The sequence below is a fragment of the Manis pentadactyla genome, chromosome 2 (genome assembly GCF_030020395.1).
Source record: "Manis pentadactyla isolate mManPen7 chromosome 2, mManPen7.hap1, whole genome shotgun sequence".
NCBI lineage: Eukaryota > Metazoa > Chordata > Mammalia > Pholidota > Manidae > Manis > Manis pentadactyla.
The window spans coordinates 45708091-45726048 of NC_080020.1; the positions used below are offsets into that span (position 1 = coordinate 45708091).

At 47.4% G+C, this 17958-nt stretch overlaps 1 protein-coding gene across 1 annotated transcript in view; it reads right to left on the reverse strand.

The window, feature by feature from the left end:
• Positions 1 to 367: 367 nt before the first annotated feature.
• The window catches only part of SH3PXD2B (SH3 and PX domains 2B), a 101810-nt gene continuing 84219 nt past the window's right edge, over positions 368 to 17958 (reverse strand). The window contains exons 10-13 of the mRNA XM_057491795.1: positions 15753 to 15979; positions 14462 to 14511; positions 13475 to 13600; positions 368 to 6843 (exon numbers count right to left, since the gene is read on the reverse strand). Coding sequence (XP_057347778.1) covers positions 5311 to 6843; positions 13475 to 13600; positions 14462 to 14511; positions 15753 to 15979 — 1936 coding nt within the window. The 3' untranslated portion in view covers positions 368 to 5310. The remainder of the gene's footprint in view (positions 6844 to 13474; positions 13601 to 14461; positions 14512 to 15752; positions 15980 to 17958) is intronic.

Consider the following 17958-nt stretch of genomic DNA (forward strand, 5'->3'; position numbering starts at 1 on the left):
AGCAGATGGCTTGGGCAGCCATGGCTGCACCCCCAACCTCCACCACACTCCTGCCCACTGGTAGGCAACACCAGTGAGAGGTCTGACTCCCTGGACATGAACTCTGCCATCTCTAGGCACAAAGCTGAGAATATGTGGGAGATACCCAGTGACTACAAGGAAGTTTCCCTTAGTTTCTGGGCAATGTAGTTCAAAGAATCAAGGTGACTGGGCCCAGAGAGAGGAGTCGTCCCTATTTCTGGGCAATGCCCAAAAGCAGCTCACATAGGCTTCTGATCTTTGTTTCCCCCCAATCTCTTGTCTAAGATGTCAGGGCACAAACTATGCATCCTTTCTTTAGCCAAATAAAATCCATAGACGCTGCATATTCACAATGAAGCTTGAAACCAGTCAAGCATTTTTTTTATTAAAAAAAAGTCTAATGGTAAAGTGTATAATCTATACATGCTACAGCTAATTGTTCATCCCCCTCCCCCTCACATATATAGCCTCGTGTAACTTTTTGTTAAAAGGAAACAAAAACACCACCAGAATTTGTCAGTTTGCCTAGAAGGTATGAGGGGTGCTGAGATATCTAGGATCTCCAGCGTCATCCTATGAGCAGACATGAGGTGATGGGGCAACATGGTCAGCCCCACTATTCCTGAAGGGATGCAAGAAATGGCCTAGTTACTTGGTGGTGCCCTGAAATAGGAAACGTGGGTGGTAACTAAGGTGACTATAATTTATCAACACCCCTGAAAGAGTGAAAGGGGTGCTTTCAACACTTATGTGGGCACAAAGGCAAAGAGGCATAGGCTGGGATAAGATATGGACACACCGTAGTTGTGATAGAGTGGCTTATTGCTGTAACAGGCCTGGTGAGGGCATCCCCTTTTGAACATTTACAGAAGACCTGAAAGTGAAGGCTACAGGCTGTGGCACTGGGTTTGGCCTCTTCAAGCACAACAGAAATTGAGTCTCTTGTCCTGATTGGAGCTAAGAAGGCCGACTTTGGAGTAGAGGACAGGAACATGAAGGAAGATGTAGTGTTGAAGCATGATGAAAGGCTCCGTAACTCGGTAGGGTAGCACCAGAAACCAGACAATACTCCACGGAGCTGGACAGTCAAGTCTGTGGGTAGGGTCCTCAGTAGGTAGTCAATGAGCAGGCAGACTGCAGAGCCTCCTGGTATCAACTCTGCAACTGTCTGGGACTGTCACAGGCAGTGGTCTGTCTAGATGTCAGAGCCAAGTTAGGAGCAATTCCTTCACTTGAGGGAGGAAGCCCTGCACCCTCAGGTCTCCATGTGAGCCACTTTCCCATTCATTCAGGCCACAAAGCTTGACATCAGGTCACCTTTTGTCTGTGGGATGGTATGGCTGTTTGTGGCAAAAGCCCAGAAGGGCGGGCCTGGCCAAGCAGGGTAGAGGGCGGGTAGGGACAAGACTGCCACACCTGGCTCAGGCTGTTCTGTGCCTCCCATCACAATCCAAAGAGGAGGGCAAGACCTCCCAGGGAGCAGCCTGACCTACCACCTAGAGACTCAGGCACAATGCAAGGGAGTGAGCAAAGCCACGAAAGTTCTTGCTGTTGAGCTGCCAGATATTTGAGGGCAGGAGCAATTTCCTCTTTATTCCACTTAGTGCTGGGTACTTGGTACAGGTTGAATAGATATGAGACTGTCCATTCCTCAGCCTAAGGTGCTTCCATAATTTGGGGAGGTTTGGTACCTGCCCTTTAATGTGCAACTTTGTTTACCTATGTTCCACCTGGTACAAAGATACCCAGTGGGCTCAGAAAGGTTTTTATGGCCAAAAACTTTCCCTAAGAAATTGATTACATGGGAGGTTCTGTGGTGGAGGCTTAAAATGACTATTGGAAGCCTGCCATGGGCTTTAGTAATTCCTCAGTAGGGTTTGGCATCGAAAGAGGTTTGAGCTGGAGCCCAGCTCTCCCCAAGTCCATCTGGGACAATGACACAAACCCACAAAATGGCAAAGAGATTTTGAGTGAAAAATCTGAGCAAAGGCTATTTCATCAAGTGGTGATCCTAAAACTCAGACTTTTCAAAGATCTGGTGGTGCCACAAGCTGTAGATCTGCCCTAGGATGTAAAATAAAATGGTCATTCCAAGGAAACTAGCAGGGGTGAGGAAAGGAAAAAAGCCACTGTTGCCTGCCTTTGGGGCTGGCACTGGGTCTGTGACTTACTGACATGTGTGCTCATGGGCTAAGGGGAGTAGTGGCCTAAATTAAGAGGGAGGGTCACTTGCTCCCTGGAAGCACCACACACATTTCTCTGGTGATGGCAGAGGAAAAAGTCATGGGCACCAGGGAGGAAAAAATACCCTGGATTCAAGTCTCAGCCTGGTTACTATTTGGATGAAGCTGGGCATGTGACTTCATCCTCTGAACCTCAATTTTCTCATGACCGATCAGATCTGGTGTTGTGCACCTCACAGGGTTGTCACAAGGAGTAAGTAAAACAAGGGAGTAAGCACCGGTGGCCTGCCCGGAGCTTGGAAGGGGAGTTAAAATTATGGCCTGGATACTTTCCATGGCCGTACCTCCAGGAGAATTCTGCATATGCTCCGTGGATCGCTCACAGGATAGGGGCCATGGTCCTGGATGGACCTAAGTCCCCAGGCAAGGACAGCTAGGGATAGCTGCTAGCCGTCAAGACTTCCCACTTACAGTTGCCTGGAGAGGTGCCCAGCACTGTGGGAAAGGGAGCTGAAGAGGAGTCCTCAGGCTAGGGAGGTGTCCTGAGAAAGACCCGTGAACAGAGAGGAATGTGGCTTCAGTACCTTCAGTTCACATTGAAATAAGAGTACAGAGACCAACTCTTTCATCTGCAGGAAAACTTTCTGTCCAGAGAAAGGTGGAGCCAGTCCATCCGCACCCAGCTGACCACGGCGAGGGGGGGGAACAAGGCCAAAGACAAACTTCTTCAGTTGAATCAGTAAACAAAAATAAAAGCTCTTAGAACCAGCCACGGAGCTGCTCGCACCCTGGTCTACTCAGCACCTAGCACATGGTATGCATTCACAAAATCCTTGAAAAGGTCAATGAAAGCAGAAAGCAAATAAGAAAAAAAAATTATAGTTTTGTCCTTTGAAATGTAGTTGAATCCTGCATAACAGTTTCACAAAAGCTGTTTAAGCCAAAGTGGATAAAAAACTCAGGAAAACATGCTCCGGGTTCCCCTCCCTAGGGAGGGGATCTTGAAAAGGTGGGTGGCTCTCTCCCAGCCTGCCATCTTCCCCTGCCACCTCTGCCCCCAGGTTCTAGGCACAGGGCCAAGGGCAAGCAGGTGCCGCAAGAAGCACCTCAGGGCCCTGCCCCAAGATGCTCACAGACCCGAGAACCTGTATTTAAAGGTGCTGCTGTGGATCAGAGGAAAGCTCCTTCTTAGAAGCATCCAGAGCTCATGAGGCAGTGGGGGGAGGGGAAAGCAGAAGAGGGCTGTTTGCACATAAATCTTTGGCACCACAGGTAGACAGTGAGCATCCCCAGGAAAGCCAGCCTTGTGGTTCCAAAGCACTGCAGCAGATTAACACCCAGAATCAGAGACCTTGGGCAGGGCAGGGCTACTGCCTCTTCTCCTGCAGGGTAGGGACTCTGCCCTCTCACTCCTTGGTCGCTGACAGCAGTCTGGTCCATGGGCAAGAACTCTGGACTGGGCCTGGGTCCCGATTCTAGTTCTGTCACGTAGCTCTGCCTCTATGTGCCTCAGTGAACCACACGTCAGATGGCTGGATGGGGCTGCCCTGATTCCACTCAGAGAGAGAAGAGAGGGACAGGGCATGAGAAAAAAAGGAAACTGCTCTGTGAATGCCAGAGAGAAGCAGGAAGCAGCAGCAGAGAGGACAGCAGGAGTCTGCCTGGCCCTTGAGTCCCTGCCTCCTTATGTGGCTACTGCCCACTATGCTCGCTTTGGTGGAGATCCAGTTGCTGGTCCTGGAGCCACCAGGGCTCCTTGAGGCAGGCATGTGAGACCACCTCAGCTCCCTTAGCACCACAGCTCTATTCTGCACAGGGGGCACCAGCATAAGAGCAGGAAACTGCTCTGTGGCAGCCACCAGGGCCCTGAGCATGCCTGCCATGGGGGAGCAGCAGGCGAGGGCCCAGGCAGCTTTCAGCATGTGCTACAGTGGCTTGGAAGGTGGTAGGTGTGGGAGCAGCCATCAACATCCCCTCACCAACCGCAAGGAAGCCACTTGGCCACCTGCTCCGAGCCCCCAGCTGGCTTCTCCCTTTCCCCTGCCTGGTTTGCCTCTTACAGGGACAAGGCACAGGCACCGTGGTCAGGCCAGCATACATTCAAATCCTCTTCTTCCTCTTCTTAGCCAGGTTGCCCCTGGGCACAGAGGCTGAGTTTCCTCACCTATAAAATGGGTATATTACAATAGAGGGTTGTTGTAAGGGTTAAAAATATGAATGTGAAGTGCCAAGTACAGCGCTTGGCACCTATGAGCTACTCAGTAAAGGGGCACTTTACTTGTGAAAAGCCCCTTTACTCAAACATACTGAGATTCTTGCTCTAGGTAGACAAAAGCGACATGGCCCAAGGTCGGGGAGGGGTTGTTGTTGTTGGTAGATTCTTATTCAAAAGGCCCAGGGATGGACCAGAGCCCAGAGCAGGACAGTAAAGCATGCTGGGGGCTGGAACCACCCCTTCAGGACCAGTCAGGGTCCCAAGACAGAGGATGGGAGGCAGGATGGCTGAGTAGATCTCCAGGCCCACCCCTGGAGCTGCTGCATCTGGTTGAACCTGAGGGGCCCACAGGCCTGAGCCCTTGAAGAGGACATTTCCCTGGGATTGGCAATGGAGCCAAATTCCATAGGGTGAAGCTCTTTCTGGTACCAGGCATTTTGGAAACTGAGTGAATAAGTCACTGGGGTTTTAGAGACATGGAAAACTTGGAACAAGCCATTGTGGATTGGGGCAGGGTGCCAGGGAGGGCCGCCCCTTACTATGTCTCATCCTAGTAATGAGAGACTCTTTCTACAGCTTCTCCAGATGATGGTTCCGGTCTTGGAGGCCTTGGAGAGTCATGGTTCCTCTGCTGGGTGGGAAGAGAAGTTGAGTGGCAATGCCACTGGCCTTAAGGCAGGGATGCTGACACGGAAAGAAGGGGGATAGCCTCTGGGCCTCCAGGGGGTGCTGTGATGGGAAGGTGGCTCTCTCTGTGGAGGGGGTTAGAAACCACAGTCCTCCAGTCTTCCTTCCTTTGAAGTTGTGTAGAGGATGATAAATTAAGAGGCATATTAAATATGGGTAAAGCCAGCAGGGATGTGTGAGACCTCCAGGCAGAGAGAGAGGAGGCTACGGCTTCTTTCTGAGATAATTGGAAGGAATCCACCCTTCCCAGGAGGGGGCCCCACTCAGGACCTGGCAGAACCACCAGCCACTGCTGTTTTTTTCCCTGACCTCGAACACTGTACCCTCCTGGAAGCTGCTGGTGTCTTTGTCTCCTTCAAAGTTGGCCACAGCCACATACAAAGAGTCCTTCGGGCCATCGGCATTGGGGAAGGGGGCTGCGGCCGCTTTCTCCCTGTTTTCTACCATCTTGCCCACCATCCGTGGCCCACCTTTGTCTTGCATGTCATCTTGGCCTCCTGAGGAGCTGGAGAGAAAAGGTCTAGCTTTTGGAGGGACCAGCAGGGCCCGGCCTGGGGCGGGAGCTGCCTTACTTTCACTGGCCTCCTGCTGTGGCCCTCTGACTTCCGGGAGGGGCCTGGAGGAGGTCTTCTTGGGCGGGGGTGGTCTCCGGGGCAGGACTACGGGTCTCTGCTGGGGAGCCTCTTGGACAGGGATGGGAGCATTCTTAGGCACAGGATCTGCGGTCTTGGCTGGCTTTGGAGGGGCTCTGCAGGATGTCTCCTTTGGGCTGAGCCCATCCTGTTTGCCCATTTTGTCCTGGGCGCGGCCAGGCCCCTCCCCTGGGGGGAAGCTGCGGCTGAAGACCATGTCCTGGCCCCCGACAGCCTGGAGGCTGCTCTCTCCATCCAACGAGGCTTTTTCTTGGGACTTGGCAGGCCTGAGCTTGCTCCTGAGGTTGCAGATGTCCACTTGGTCTTCGCCCTGAGGTGGCTCTGTCCTGGGAGAAGGGGCTGGTTTTGGCCTGACCTGAGGTTTGGACTTCAAGAAGGGATTCTGGGGAATAGCTTCAGGCTTCTCCTCTGGGGGGTCAGGTTTGGACTTGGAGATGGGTCGGAGGTTGGGCTTCTTTACTTCCTTGGCCAGTACCTTGTGGCCACACTCCAGCCCCATTTCATTTTTCAGCTGGAACAACTTGCTTTTGTCAGGTTTGGGCTCTGGTCTCCTGTTGTCCCGGGCCGGGGGCGTGTGTTTGGCTGGAATCATCGGCAAAATCATGCCAGGAGGCTTCGGCGAGGAGCCCCGGAGCTGCTCCATCCTCTGGCGCTCCCTCTCCTGCAGCTCTCCTTCTGACTTGATGATGGATTCTTTCCGGGGAGGGAGGCTGGGTTTCTCCTCCAGGTGAGGGTCTGAGATCTCCTCATAGCCTGTGCATGAGGACATGTCTAAGGACGCCTTCCTCAGGCCCTCCTTACCACCCTTCCAGTCTTTGGACCATGGCATCCCAGAGTCCATGGCACCATGTGGTGCATCGGGCAGGGGTCGGGAGGGGCCAATGGCTTCACTGCCTGTGTTGTTCTCCATTGCTGCCGCATCCCCAAGCCGGAGCTGGGTCACCTCATTGGGCAAGGGAGCCAGAAAGTTTGGTCTTGAGGCATTGCTGGTCTTCTTATACTTGTCAATGAAGGTTGCTGGCGCCCATCCTTCCTTATCTTCAATCTGAATGTACCACCAGCCACTCAGGTTCTTCTCGATCACCTGGAAGGGAAGACAAAGGAAAGCACTCAGCAGGTCTGCTCTCAGGGCCAGCAGACCAGAATAGTCTGGGAGAACCCACCTGCACCTGGAGCTCTAAAAGCAGGGTCCTGCACCCAGCAGGTTCCCAGACAATGTCAATACTGGGCTATCTATGGGGACTTCCCTGTGTATCAGGGACATCTTATGTGAGGGTAGGTTCTTGCCTAATTTTGGATTCCCCCAAAAGCCGGCCCTGATACATGGACTTGGGTACAGGTGGTTGATTTGAGAGGAGATTTCAGGAAGTACAAGTGAGGAAACAGGGAAAGAGAGAACCAGTTATGAGCAGGTTGTTGCTCTGAGTTACTGGGGATTAATCTGCCAGGGATCCTCTGAGACCATGCAGAATCAAACTCATCCCAACTGGGTGGAGACACTTAACCTCCTAACTCCTAGTCCCTCCCCTACAAGACATGAACTCCCCTGCCTTTCTCGGTGGTGCCCTCAGGCAGGTGTAGGAGGTGGGAAACTTCCAGCTGCAGGGACCTGTGTGCAGCTGCAGGCCAACTCAGGTGGGCTGGGATGCATGGCAGGAACACCAGCAGTGTCTGCCAGAAGTCTCGAGTTCAAGGCACAACCCACATATAACCAAAAACTAGCCTTCATCACTGCTCCTTTGGTTGAGCACCAGATGAAGCAGTTGGCTGGTGTTTCCAGGTTATGCTGTATGAAAAATGTGTATTCTTAAACACTCTAATGATTGAGGGGAAATCACTGCTGATGGAGATAAAACAAACTTTCATCTCATCTCCTTCTGCTGGGATACACACCTACTGGATGGAACAATAGGTGGAATCACCTGTATTAATGAAGACCTTATGTTTTCTGTGTCTCTTTTGTTCAGTATTGTGTGGTTGAATTCACAAACACTGAAGGTGCACCAACTGCATGTATTGGGCTGAACTGTGTCCCCCGCAAATTCATATACTCAAGCCCTAACCCAACCCCCTAGACCTCACAATGTGACTGCATTTGGAGATAGGGCCTTTTAAGAGATAATTTAGTTAAAATGGGGTCATTAGGGTAGGCCCTAATCCAATATGACTGGTGTCCTCATAGGGAGATTAGGACCCAGAGAATATACAGAAAGAAGGACGACCATGTATGAATACAGTGACAAGGCAGCTGTCTGCAAGCCAAGGAAAGAGGCCTCAGGAGAAACCAAACCTGAGGCAGTCTGATCTTGGACTTCTGGCCTCCAAAACTGTAAGAAAACTAACTTCTGTTGTTTAAATCCAGTCTCTGGTATTTTGTGAGGGCAACTGTAGCAAACTAGTACACTGCAATTCCCCGGCAGGCTCTGCATAGGGGGAGGATCTGATTAATGCTTACAAGCACCCTGTGAGATGGGGATTATCACACCATTTGACACATGCAGAAATGAACCTCTGGTGAAGCTGAGGAACCCACAGAGCATCACATAGAAAGTCAGTGGTGGAGGTGGGCGTCAAGGCAGGTTGGTGGGCTTCAGAGCTGAGGATTTACCACTACCAGACCCTGCCTGGAAAGGGGACCCTGCTTGGAAAGGTATGAATGTACTAGGGGCAAAGAAGGTCATGGGCATGGTTCTGCTATTGCACTCTGCTACCTAGCTCAGAGAGGAATGGAGGCTACAGACCCAGTGGCAGGGCTCTGGGGTCTGCAGTTCCAGTTTCTACTTCTGGCCATTTACTGCCTGAATGGCCCTGCAAGCCACATGTCTGAGATTCCACACCACAAAATGGGGATGATGGTAAGAACAATAATACCCACTTGCAGGATTTCTAAGATGACCACATAAGCTAATGCATACAACAACACTTGTTAAATGCTGAAAGATAAATGTTACTTATTATTAAATTATAGTAATAAAATAGAGAAGAATAAAATAATAGAAAAAAGGAATGAAACAAAGAACTGTTTCTTTTGAGAAGATAAACAAAATAGACAAACCCCTAGCCAGACTTACCAAGAAAAAAAGTGGACACAAATACACCAAATCAGAAATGAAAAAAGAATAGTTACAACCAATACCACAGAAATACACAGAATTATTAGAGAATTCTATGAAAAAATACACATCAATAAATTGGACAACCTAGAAGAAATGGACAAATTCCTAGAAAAATACAATCTTCCAAGACTGATCCAGGAAGAAGCAGAAAATCTGAACAGATCAATTACCAGTAACAAAATTGAATTGGTAATAGAAAACTCACAATAAAAAAAAGTCTTGGACCAGATAGCTTCACAGCTGAATTCTACCAAACATTTAAGGAAGAGCTAATACCTATCTTCCTTAAAGTATTCCAAAAAGTTGAAAAGGAGGGAATACTTCCAAACTCATTCTATGAGGCCAGCATCACTCTAATACCAAAACCAGACAAGGACACTACCAAGAGGAAAAAAAACAATATCCCTGATGAACATATGCAAAAATCCTCAACAAAATATTAGCAAACCGAATTAAAAAATACATCAAAAGGATCATCCATCATGACCAAGTGGGACTTACTCTAGGGATGCAAGGATGGTACAATATTTGTAAATCAATCATTGTGATACACCATATTAACAAAAAGGGTGAAAACCATATGATAATTTCAACAGATGCTGAAAAAGCATTTGACAAAATTCAACATCCATTCATGATAAAAACTCTCAACAAAATAGGTATAGAGGGAATGTACCTCAACATAATAAAGGCCATATACAACATGGCAAAAACCTGAAAGCTTTTTTCCTCTAAGATCAGGAACAAGACAAGGATGCTTACTCTTACCATTTTTATTTGACATAGTACTGGAAGTCCCAGCCATAGCAATCAGACAAGATAAAGGGATAAAAGGCATCCAAATTGGTAAGGAAGAAGTTAAACTGTCACTATTTGCAGATGATATATTATACATAGAAAACCCTAAAGACTCCACCAGAAAACTATTAGAACTAATAATGGATTCAGCAAAGTTGCAGGTTACAAAATTAATACACAGAAATATGTTGCATTCCTATATACTAAAAACGAACTAGCAGAAAGGGAAATCCAGAAAACAATTCCATTTACAATTGTATCAAAAAGAATAAAATACCTGGGAATAAACCTAACCAAGGACATGAAAGACCTGTACTCTGCAAACTATAAGACACTTATGTGAGAAGTTAAATAAGACACAAATAAATGGAAATCTATCCTATGCTCATGGATATGGAGAATTAATATTGTCCAAATGGCCATCCTGCCCAAAGCAATTTACAGATTCAGTGCAAACCCTATCAAAACACCAATGGCATTAAAGGTCCTGAATAGTCAAAGCATCCTGAGAAAGAACAACAGAGCTAGGGTTATGCTCCAGGGCTTCCAGCTATACCACAAAGCTGCAGTAATCAAAACAGGATGGTTTTGATTTAAGAACAGACCCATAAATCAGTGGAACAAATAAAGAGCCCAGATAAAAACCCACACATATATGGTAAATTAATATATGATAAAGGAGCCATGAACACACAATGGGGAAAAGATAGTCTCTTAAATATCTGGTGTTGGGAAACTGGACACCATGTCCAGGAGAAGGAAACTGGATTACTGTCTAACTCCACACATAAAAGTAAATTCGAAATGCATCAAAGACCTGAATGTAAGACATAAAACCATTAAACTCTTAGAAGAAAACATAGGCAAAAGTCTCTTGAACCTAAGTATGAGCAATATTTTCCTGCACACCTCTCCTCAGGTAAGGAAAGTGAAATAAAAAATGAACAAGTGGGACTACATCAAACTAAAAAACTTCTGTACAGCAAAGAGTACCTTCAGCAAAACAAAAAGGCACCCTACAGTATGGGAGAACATATTTGTAATTGAATTATCTGCTAAGTTGTTAATATCCAAAATTAAATTAAGAAGTCATATGACTCAACACTAAAAAACAAATAACCCAATTAAAAAACGGGTAGAGGACCTGAATAGACATTTTTCCAAAAAAGAAATACAGATGGCCAATAGGCACATGAAAAGATGCTCCACATCACTAATCATCAGGTAAATGCAAATTAAAACCATAATGAGATATCACCTCACACCAGCTAGAATGCCCACTATCCAAAGTCAAGAAATAACAAGTGTTGGCGAGGATATGGAGAAAAGGGAACCCTCCTATGCTGTTGGTGGGAATATAAATTGGTATAGCCACTGTGGAAAGCAATATGGAGGTGCCTCAAAAAACTAAAAATAGAAATACTGTATGACCCAGTAATCCTGCTTATAGGAATTTACCTAAAGAAAACAAAATTCTTGATTCAAAAAGATATATGTGCCCGTATGTTTATTGCTGCATTATTTACAATAGCTAAGATATGGAAGCAGCCAAAACGTCCATCAGTAGATAAATAAAGAAGAGGTGGTACATATACACAATGGAATATTATTCTGCCATAAAAAAGAAAAAAATCCTTCCATTTGCAACAACACAGATGGACCTAGAGGGTATTATGTTAAGTGAAATAAGCCAGGTAGAGAAAGACAAATACCATACTATTTCTCTTATTTGCAGGATCTGAAAACAAAACAAAATAAATAAAATGGCAGTAGATTCATAGATACTGAGAAGTGGCTGGTACTTACCATGAGGAAGGAGCTGGGGTGGGTGTGTAGGGAGGGTGAGGGGGGATAAAGGGGCACAAACATTGTCAGTCATAATATGTTGGTCACAGGGACGGTAGTACCGCATGGAGAATATAGCCAATGATTCTGTAACATCTTCCTATGCTGACAGACAGTAACTGCAATGGAGGGTGTAAGGATTCAATACAATGGGTAACTGATGAACCACTGTGTTGTATACTTGAAACTAATATAAGATTGTATATTAGCTATACTTCAAGGAAAAAAAAGGAAGAATGGTTTGCAACTTGTAACTAAGTGACTAGATCTTAATTGTTCCCAACACTAGAAGAAATCATTAAAAAAAAAAGTATTTTACAGCCTTAGGGGGATTTCTTCTTTCCCCTTAGTTTCTCCACGTGGATTGGGACATGCATGTTGTAAAAATTAAGTCTGAGAGACTTCAGCTCAGGCTCTTTAAACACCCCTACAGACAGCCATCCTTTGATGGGCTGAAGGACACTTGGCTGGACAAGTTTCTGTAGAGGTTTGGGCAGAACCAACAGTGGTGAGGCCTAGGACACACCTTCAGAAAGCCACCTTCTGCCAAGCTCACTGGGCAGCTGCCCTGGGTGCGAGAGGAAGAGGGAGAGAGGCAGCAGTGTCAGAGTTGGAGGGAAAACAGTGGGTACTTTGTAGGCTCTCAGAGAGTGATTACAGACCCTCCGGACGTGCCACACTTAAGCACTGACTCAATAATCACTCATCCACTCCTTATCTCTTTCAATCACCCAGAGGTTCATTCATAAAGGAATGGTTTATTAAGTACCTATTGTGGACCAGCCCCAATGCCAGGGTTATAGTCAAGAATGAAGAAAACATTCCTTGGCCTTCTGAGTTTTATGTAGGAGGCTAGTGGGGAGACAGATTTTTATTGATTCAACATTATTTATTGTAAACCTACCATGTGCCAGGTACTGTGCTCGCTGTGGGGATACAGAAGAGAAAAAGATACGGTCTTTGTCCTCCTGAGGTTCTCAAATGTTAGGCAGATAAATAACAATGGGCCATCAACACCCTTGGTTCAAATCTGGAAACAGACTTGGGCTCACATCCTGGCTCTGCCAGCTTTTAGCTATATGACTTTGGACAGCACCTTTTTTCTGAGTCAGAGCCTTCTCCTGTGAAAAATGGGGAGTGTAATAGTTCTGCCTCATAAGAGCAAATGATTAAGTGAGATACTGCTTGTAAATGCTTAGTACAGTGCCTGGCACATAACTGCCTTTCCCATTTTCTTATAGGCTTTCCTGGAAACATAGGAAACACCTTCAAGCTTTAACCCCATGAAGAATGAAAAGAGAAATGAAAGGAAAGGGATTTATGTTGGCCTTTTGGCAGGACACAGAACAGACAAGCAAAGAGGTGAGAAGAAACAGAGAGGGGAGAAGGGCAGAAGGAGGTGATAAAAACAGATTACAAGCCAGTCACAAAGGCTCACATATGGTATGATTCCTCTTATGTGAAATGTCCAAAACAGGCAAATCTAGAGAGACAGAAAGTAGATTAGTGGTTGCCTAGAGCTGGGGGTGGGGGCACTGCAAGGGACTGAGGGGAAATGGGGAGTGACAGCTAATGTGTGCAGGGTTCCTTTCTTGGGTGACGAAATGCCCTCACATTGACTGTGGTAATGCTTGCACCACCCTGCAAATATACCAGAAATCATTGAACTTTATACTTAAACCCATGAATTGCATGGTATGTGAATTACTTCTCAATAAAGCTGTTACAAAAAAATACAGTAAGAGGACAGTGACTGTAATGGGGTTTGTGGGGGGGACTTGGTAAAGGGGGGAGCCTAGTAAACATAATGTTCTTCATGTAATTGTAGATTAATGATACCAAAAGAAAAATACAATAAAGAAAGAATAAAGAAGCAGGAGGTGAGAGGAGAGAAGCAGGAGGTGATACCTAGGATCAAGCATCACAAGCAGGCAAAGGGACTCCAGGTCCACTCACCTCGACCTTCAGACCTGCCTGGAAGCTGATGCCATCAGGGATGGTTGTCTGGAATTCGGCAATGGTGTAATACTCTTCCTCCACTTGAGGTGGAATGGGAGGCTTGGGCAGGTTGAGACCTCGAGGCTGGTACAATTAAACAAAGTGCTAAGTCCACTGTAAGCTCATTACTGTGGTGCTGAGAGGGGAGGCGCTAGGGGACTGGGCACATGATCACCCATGAGAGGAAATAGTGGACCTATTTGGATTCTAAGGGACAGAACAAAGAGGACTGCTCAGATTGTCACCTGCTAGATGGGTCCGTTACTTGCCCTTCAGCTTCAGAGTAATGAGAAGAAACATAGGACTTTTGTCTATGATCATGAAAATTTGAAGCAAGATGATATTCTCTGAATTTAAGAGGCAGCGGTTTGTGGAAAGAACACAAGTTTGTAGGTAAGACCCACCTGCATTGCAAGCGCTTATTATGTGTGTGACTTGGGGGAAATTACCTCCTCTTCTGGAGCCTGTTTCATCTCCAGTAGACTAGGGAGAGTAAGACAGGGAGGCACCCAGCACACTGCATGGCACCCAACAGGTGCTCGATAAATGGCAGAGGAAGGAAGGCTCCTTTTTCAAAGTATTGGTTAGAAAAGGACATAAAGAATTAAAAATGGAGGATGAAAGTAAAATATCAGAATGGCACAAGCAGCATTTGTGCCTCATCCCAGTTTTGGTTTCCAATGACCTTATCTGAGAAGAGTGGTCTAAGGTAAAGCGAAGTGGGCTCAGAAGCAGAGAGCACATCCTGAGGCCTAACTGTCCCAAAGCCATGGGCAAACTATTTCACCTCCTTAGGCTTCAGTCTTTGCACCTGTTCATGGGACTAGCACTCATTCACAAGGCTGCTGTGTGGACAGGGAAGCGTCATCTTTGGAAAGGGCAAGGTGGGTGTGAGGGGCCAGTCTCAGTTCAGGGGCTGACTCCCAGTAGCAAGGGTCCACTTACTATGGTCATGTCCCGGCGAGGAGGGGGTCTCTGTCTCATCTTAGGTGATCCTACAAAGAGATGAGATCTTAGTTCATACACACGTGGAATTTCAGAGATAAGACTCTTCAGGTGGACACCAGGAAAGATCTATTCTCCCCTGCAGAAGATTAGGTGTGATGGTCCAAACAGACATTTGTGAGCTGCTCCTGCCTTTCTGCCAAGAAGAGCCAGGCTGGGAAGGGGCTGCTCAGACCTGGCTCAGGACTACCGACACGTGTCCTGGAGCAATGGAAAACTCTCCTCGAAGGGCTCCAGCATAACACAGGGTTATCTGACTCTTTGAGCCACAAGACCCTCATCTGTGGAAGGGGGATAATACCTGCCTTCCAAGGATAGTGGTGGAGATACAAGTAAATAAGCCTCCTGGCATGTGGCAGAGGCACCCAGTACACGATGATGCTCCTGGCTTTGTGTTTTAGAGCAAACCCAAATTAACAAGTACAGAACCAAACAAACTGGGGCTGATGACTTCAGGGGTTTTACTGTGGAGTTGGGCTGCCCTTGCTCTGGGTCTCAGGGTCAGGAAGAGGATGACATTGCAGTGGCCCAAGGCTCCTGGTTAAAGGCAGAACATCAAGGAAGTCACCCCTTGTGTTGCCAGAGCTGGTTCAGCATAGGTCCTCACAGAGGTGTAGTTCAGCAGTTGGGGTGTGGAGGAGACTGCTCATTATCTTGAATACCCTTTCCCCTGTCTTCTACTGCAATAAATAGCAACAGAGTTTTTAGTCAGATGATTAGCTGCCTATATAGACTACATTTCCCAGATGCCCTTGCAGTTAGGTATTGCCATGTGACTAAGATCTGCACAATGGGACGTGAGAGAGAGGAGACTGTGTAGCGTCCAAGTTGAGTCCTCTAGTTCTCCCTGCCTCCTTCATTGGCTAGACTAGTGGGAAGCCATCCTGGACCAGGTGGATGAGGGCAACAGCAGATAGAGGCAGCCTAACATGACTGCAAGGAGTTGCTGTGGCAGCTCTGGACATATACCTGGACTTCTTTGTAAAAAAGAAATATCTAAATGATTTGAGCCACTGTCACTGGGTATGTATGTGTTTGGCAGGGGAGGGGTCTTTGCCTGAGCAGCAGAACTTATATCCTAACAAAGACAAGGGGTTTCAGATTTTCATTTGCTCCTCTGAATGTTAACAGCTGTTGTGAGGATGAGGGACAATATGTGAGGAGCTCTGAGCACAGACCCTGATGCACAGTAGGTGCTGAGCTGCCCGGAGCTCGGGTGGGCATCACTCACGCTGCTTGATGTCGCTGTCGGGTGCTGGGCGGCCTTCAAACCGGCGGTCCCTCTGGTTGTTGAGCAGCTCCTTCTCCCTGCCCACCGAGTTCTGCTGCCGGGAAACTCCATCCAGATCGAGGATGCCCGCATGGGCGGATGAGCCAGGGCCCAGCTTTGGGGGTAAGGGCTCCCCACTGCTCTTCTTTAGGTAGGAGGCTGGGGCCCAGCCCTCTTTGCCCTGGTACCTGGGGAAGAGGAAGGATGCTCACCAGGTTGCCCGGTCAGGCCCCTGGGAAGAAGCCGTGCTCCTACTGTGCATCACACTTCGGCTCCAGATGGTGGGAACCACGGCCCAAAGGCTGGCACACCACTCCCTGCCTCCTGGTGGAGACTGATCCCTTGTCTCGTCCCATCATCCCACGTGGCTCATGGTCTCTCAAATGCGCATCAGCTCCCCCGGCCCCCACCACAGCTTCTGTTCCTGGAAACCCTCTGCCTGGAAAGTTACTTTCCGTTCTCCTTTTTGCTCCTCTTTCCCAGCACTGCTTAATACCATTTCCTCTCTCAAACCTTTCCTGACCCACGCAGAAAACAAAGCCCTCCCTCCGTGGTGCCCCCGTTGTCTCCCCACACACAACACAGGCCCTAAACCCACTTCCAACCACAACGACACTTGGCTGTGGTGGTTTTGTTTCCCCAGTTTGGACTCACCCTCCTGGGGGCAGAGACCAGGGTTATTCAACTTCGTGTGTCAAGGGCCTTGGTGCCCATTAAGTGGATGAAGAAAGAAAAGAGCAAGTGGACAAACTGTCGATGGGCCTGGCAAACGCGAGCAGCCATAAAGCTCTGCTACAGCTGTGGTCTGCTTACAGCGATTGCTGCGGTGACAGTAATGATAATGATAACTGGCACAGAGCAGGCGCCTACTGTGTGGCAGTCTCTTCTAACCATTTTCTAGCTATTTATGTATTTCATCCATCCAAACCTGGGAGGTAGCAGAAGTGGATTCAGACCTAGGCAGCTGGCACCTGCCTGTGCTGTTAACCTCTGTGTTTTGCTGCCTCTTCCCAGAAGCCCTAGCTCCTGGCACAAAGCCTGGCATAGGCAAGGTGGGGGTTGGGGGAACATTCACATGTAGATTAAACATACATTCAGATATGAACAAAGCAGGTCAGGATGGTTCCACGGCTTGCCAAGGGTCAGCTGGCTGTTACTGAACTGTGGAGTGACTAATAATCTGAAGACCAGCTCACTGAACTCTAAAAGGAATTCAATGGCTGAAATGATTGCTTAATTCTCGGCACAATGGAACTCAGTTTAACAGCATGACCAGAGGGGTTAGTCTGGACCAGAGGTGTCCTACAGCCACCTGACAGCTTATGAGAGTCAAATGTACTCATCTCTTCCAAACTCCACAATTAGTGACATCCCATTGGTAGTTTGAAATTGGCCATGGTGTGAGTATTTACACTGAAACTGGCAAACATCACAACTCAAGAGCATTTTGTTATTGGGGAGCTGGTTATTAAACATTTACCAGCATCCTACTGGTCTAGTCTGCAACCAGCTGCCCATACCTTTGGGGAAGTTGAATAGAACCTAACTGGGTATGATAAGTGGCAGGGCCAAATCTCTTGACAAGAATCACTTTAAGAATGAAACAGCATTGTTTCAATGAAATAAAAAAAAGTCTTTTATAACTGGTAATAAATTTATAGGGAGATAGAAATCTGCAGAATTTGTTATCTTTTACTCTTAAAATTCCCCCTGGGAGGGGATAAATCTTACCCTAACTGGAAAATATGAGGCTCCATATAATCCACGTATGAGGCAGTTCATCATTTGGGGGCACAAAGCCATAAGCAGAGAGACAACATATGCAGTGGTAAGTGAAGGACCTCTGGGGTGAGAATGGTATGGGTTCAAATCCTGGCTCTGTCACTTTCTAGCTTCAGTCAAACCTTCAGATGACTGCAGCCCTCCCTGACATCCTGCTGCAACCTCATGAGGGACCCGAACTCCAATTAAGGAATCCCCAAATTGCAGTGCTACTAAGTTTTGGGATGATTTGTTATGCAGCAAGATAACAAGTATAGTCAAGGTATGTTGGATATCATTGTCACTACTGCTATTTAAAACTTCAGCTTTGAAGTCCCCTCCCTCAGAAAGCTTTCCTGACCCCTGGGCTGAGGAGCCCCTCTTCTGTGCTCCAAAGTCCCCCACG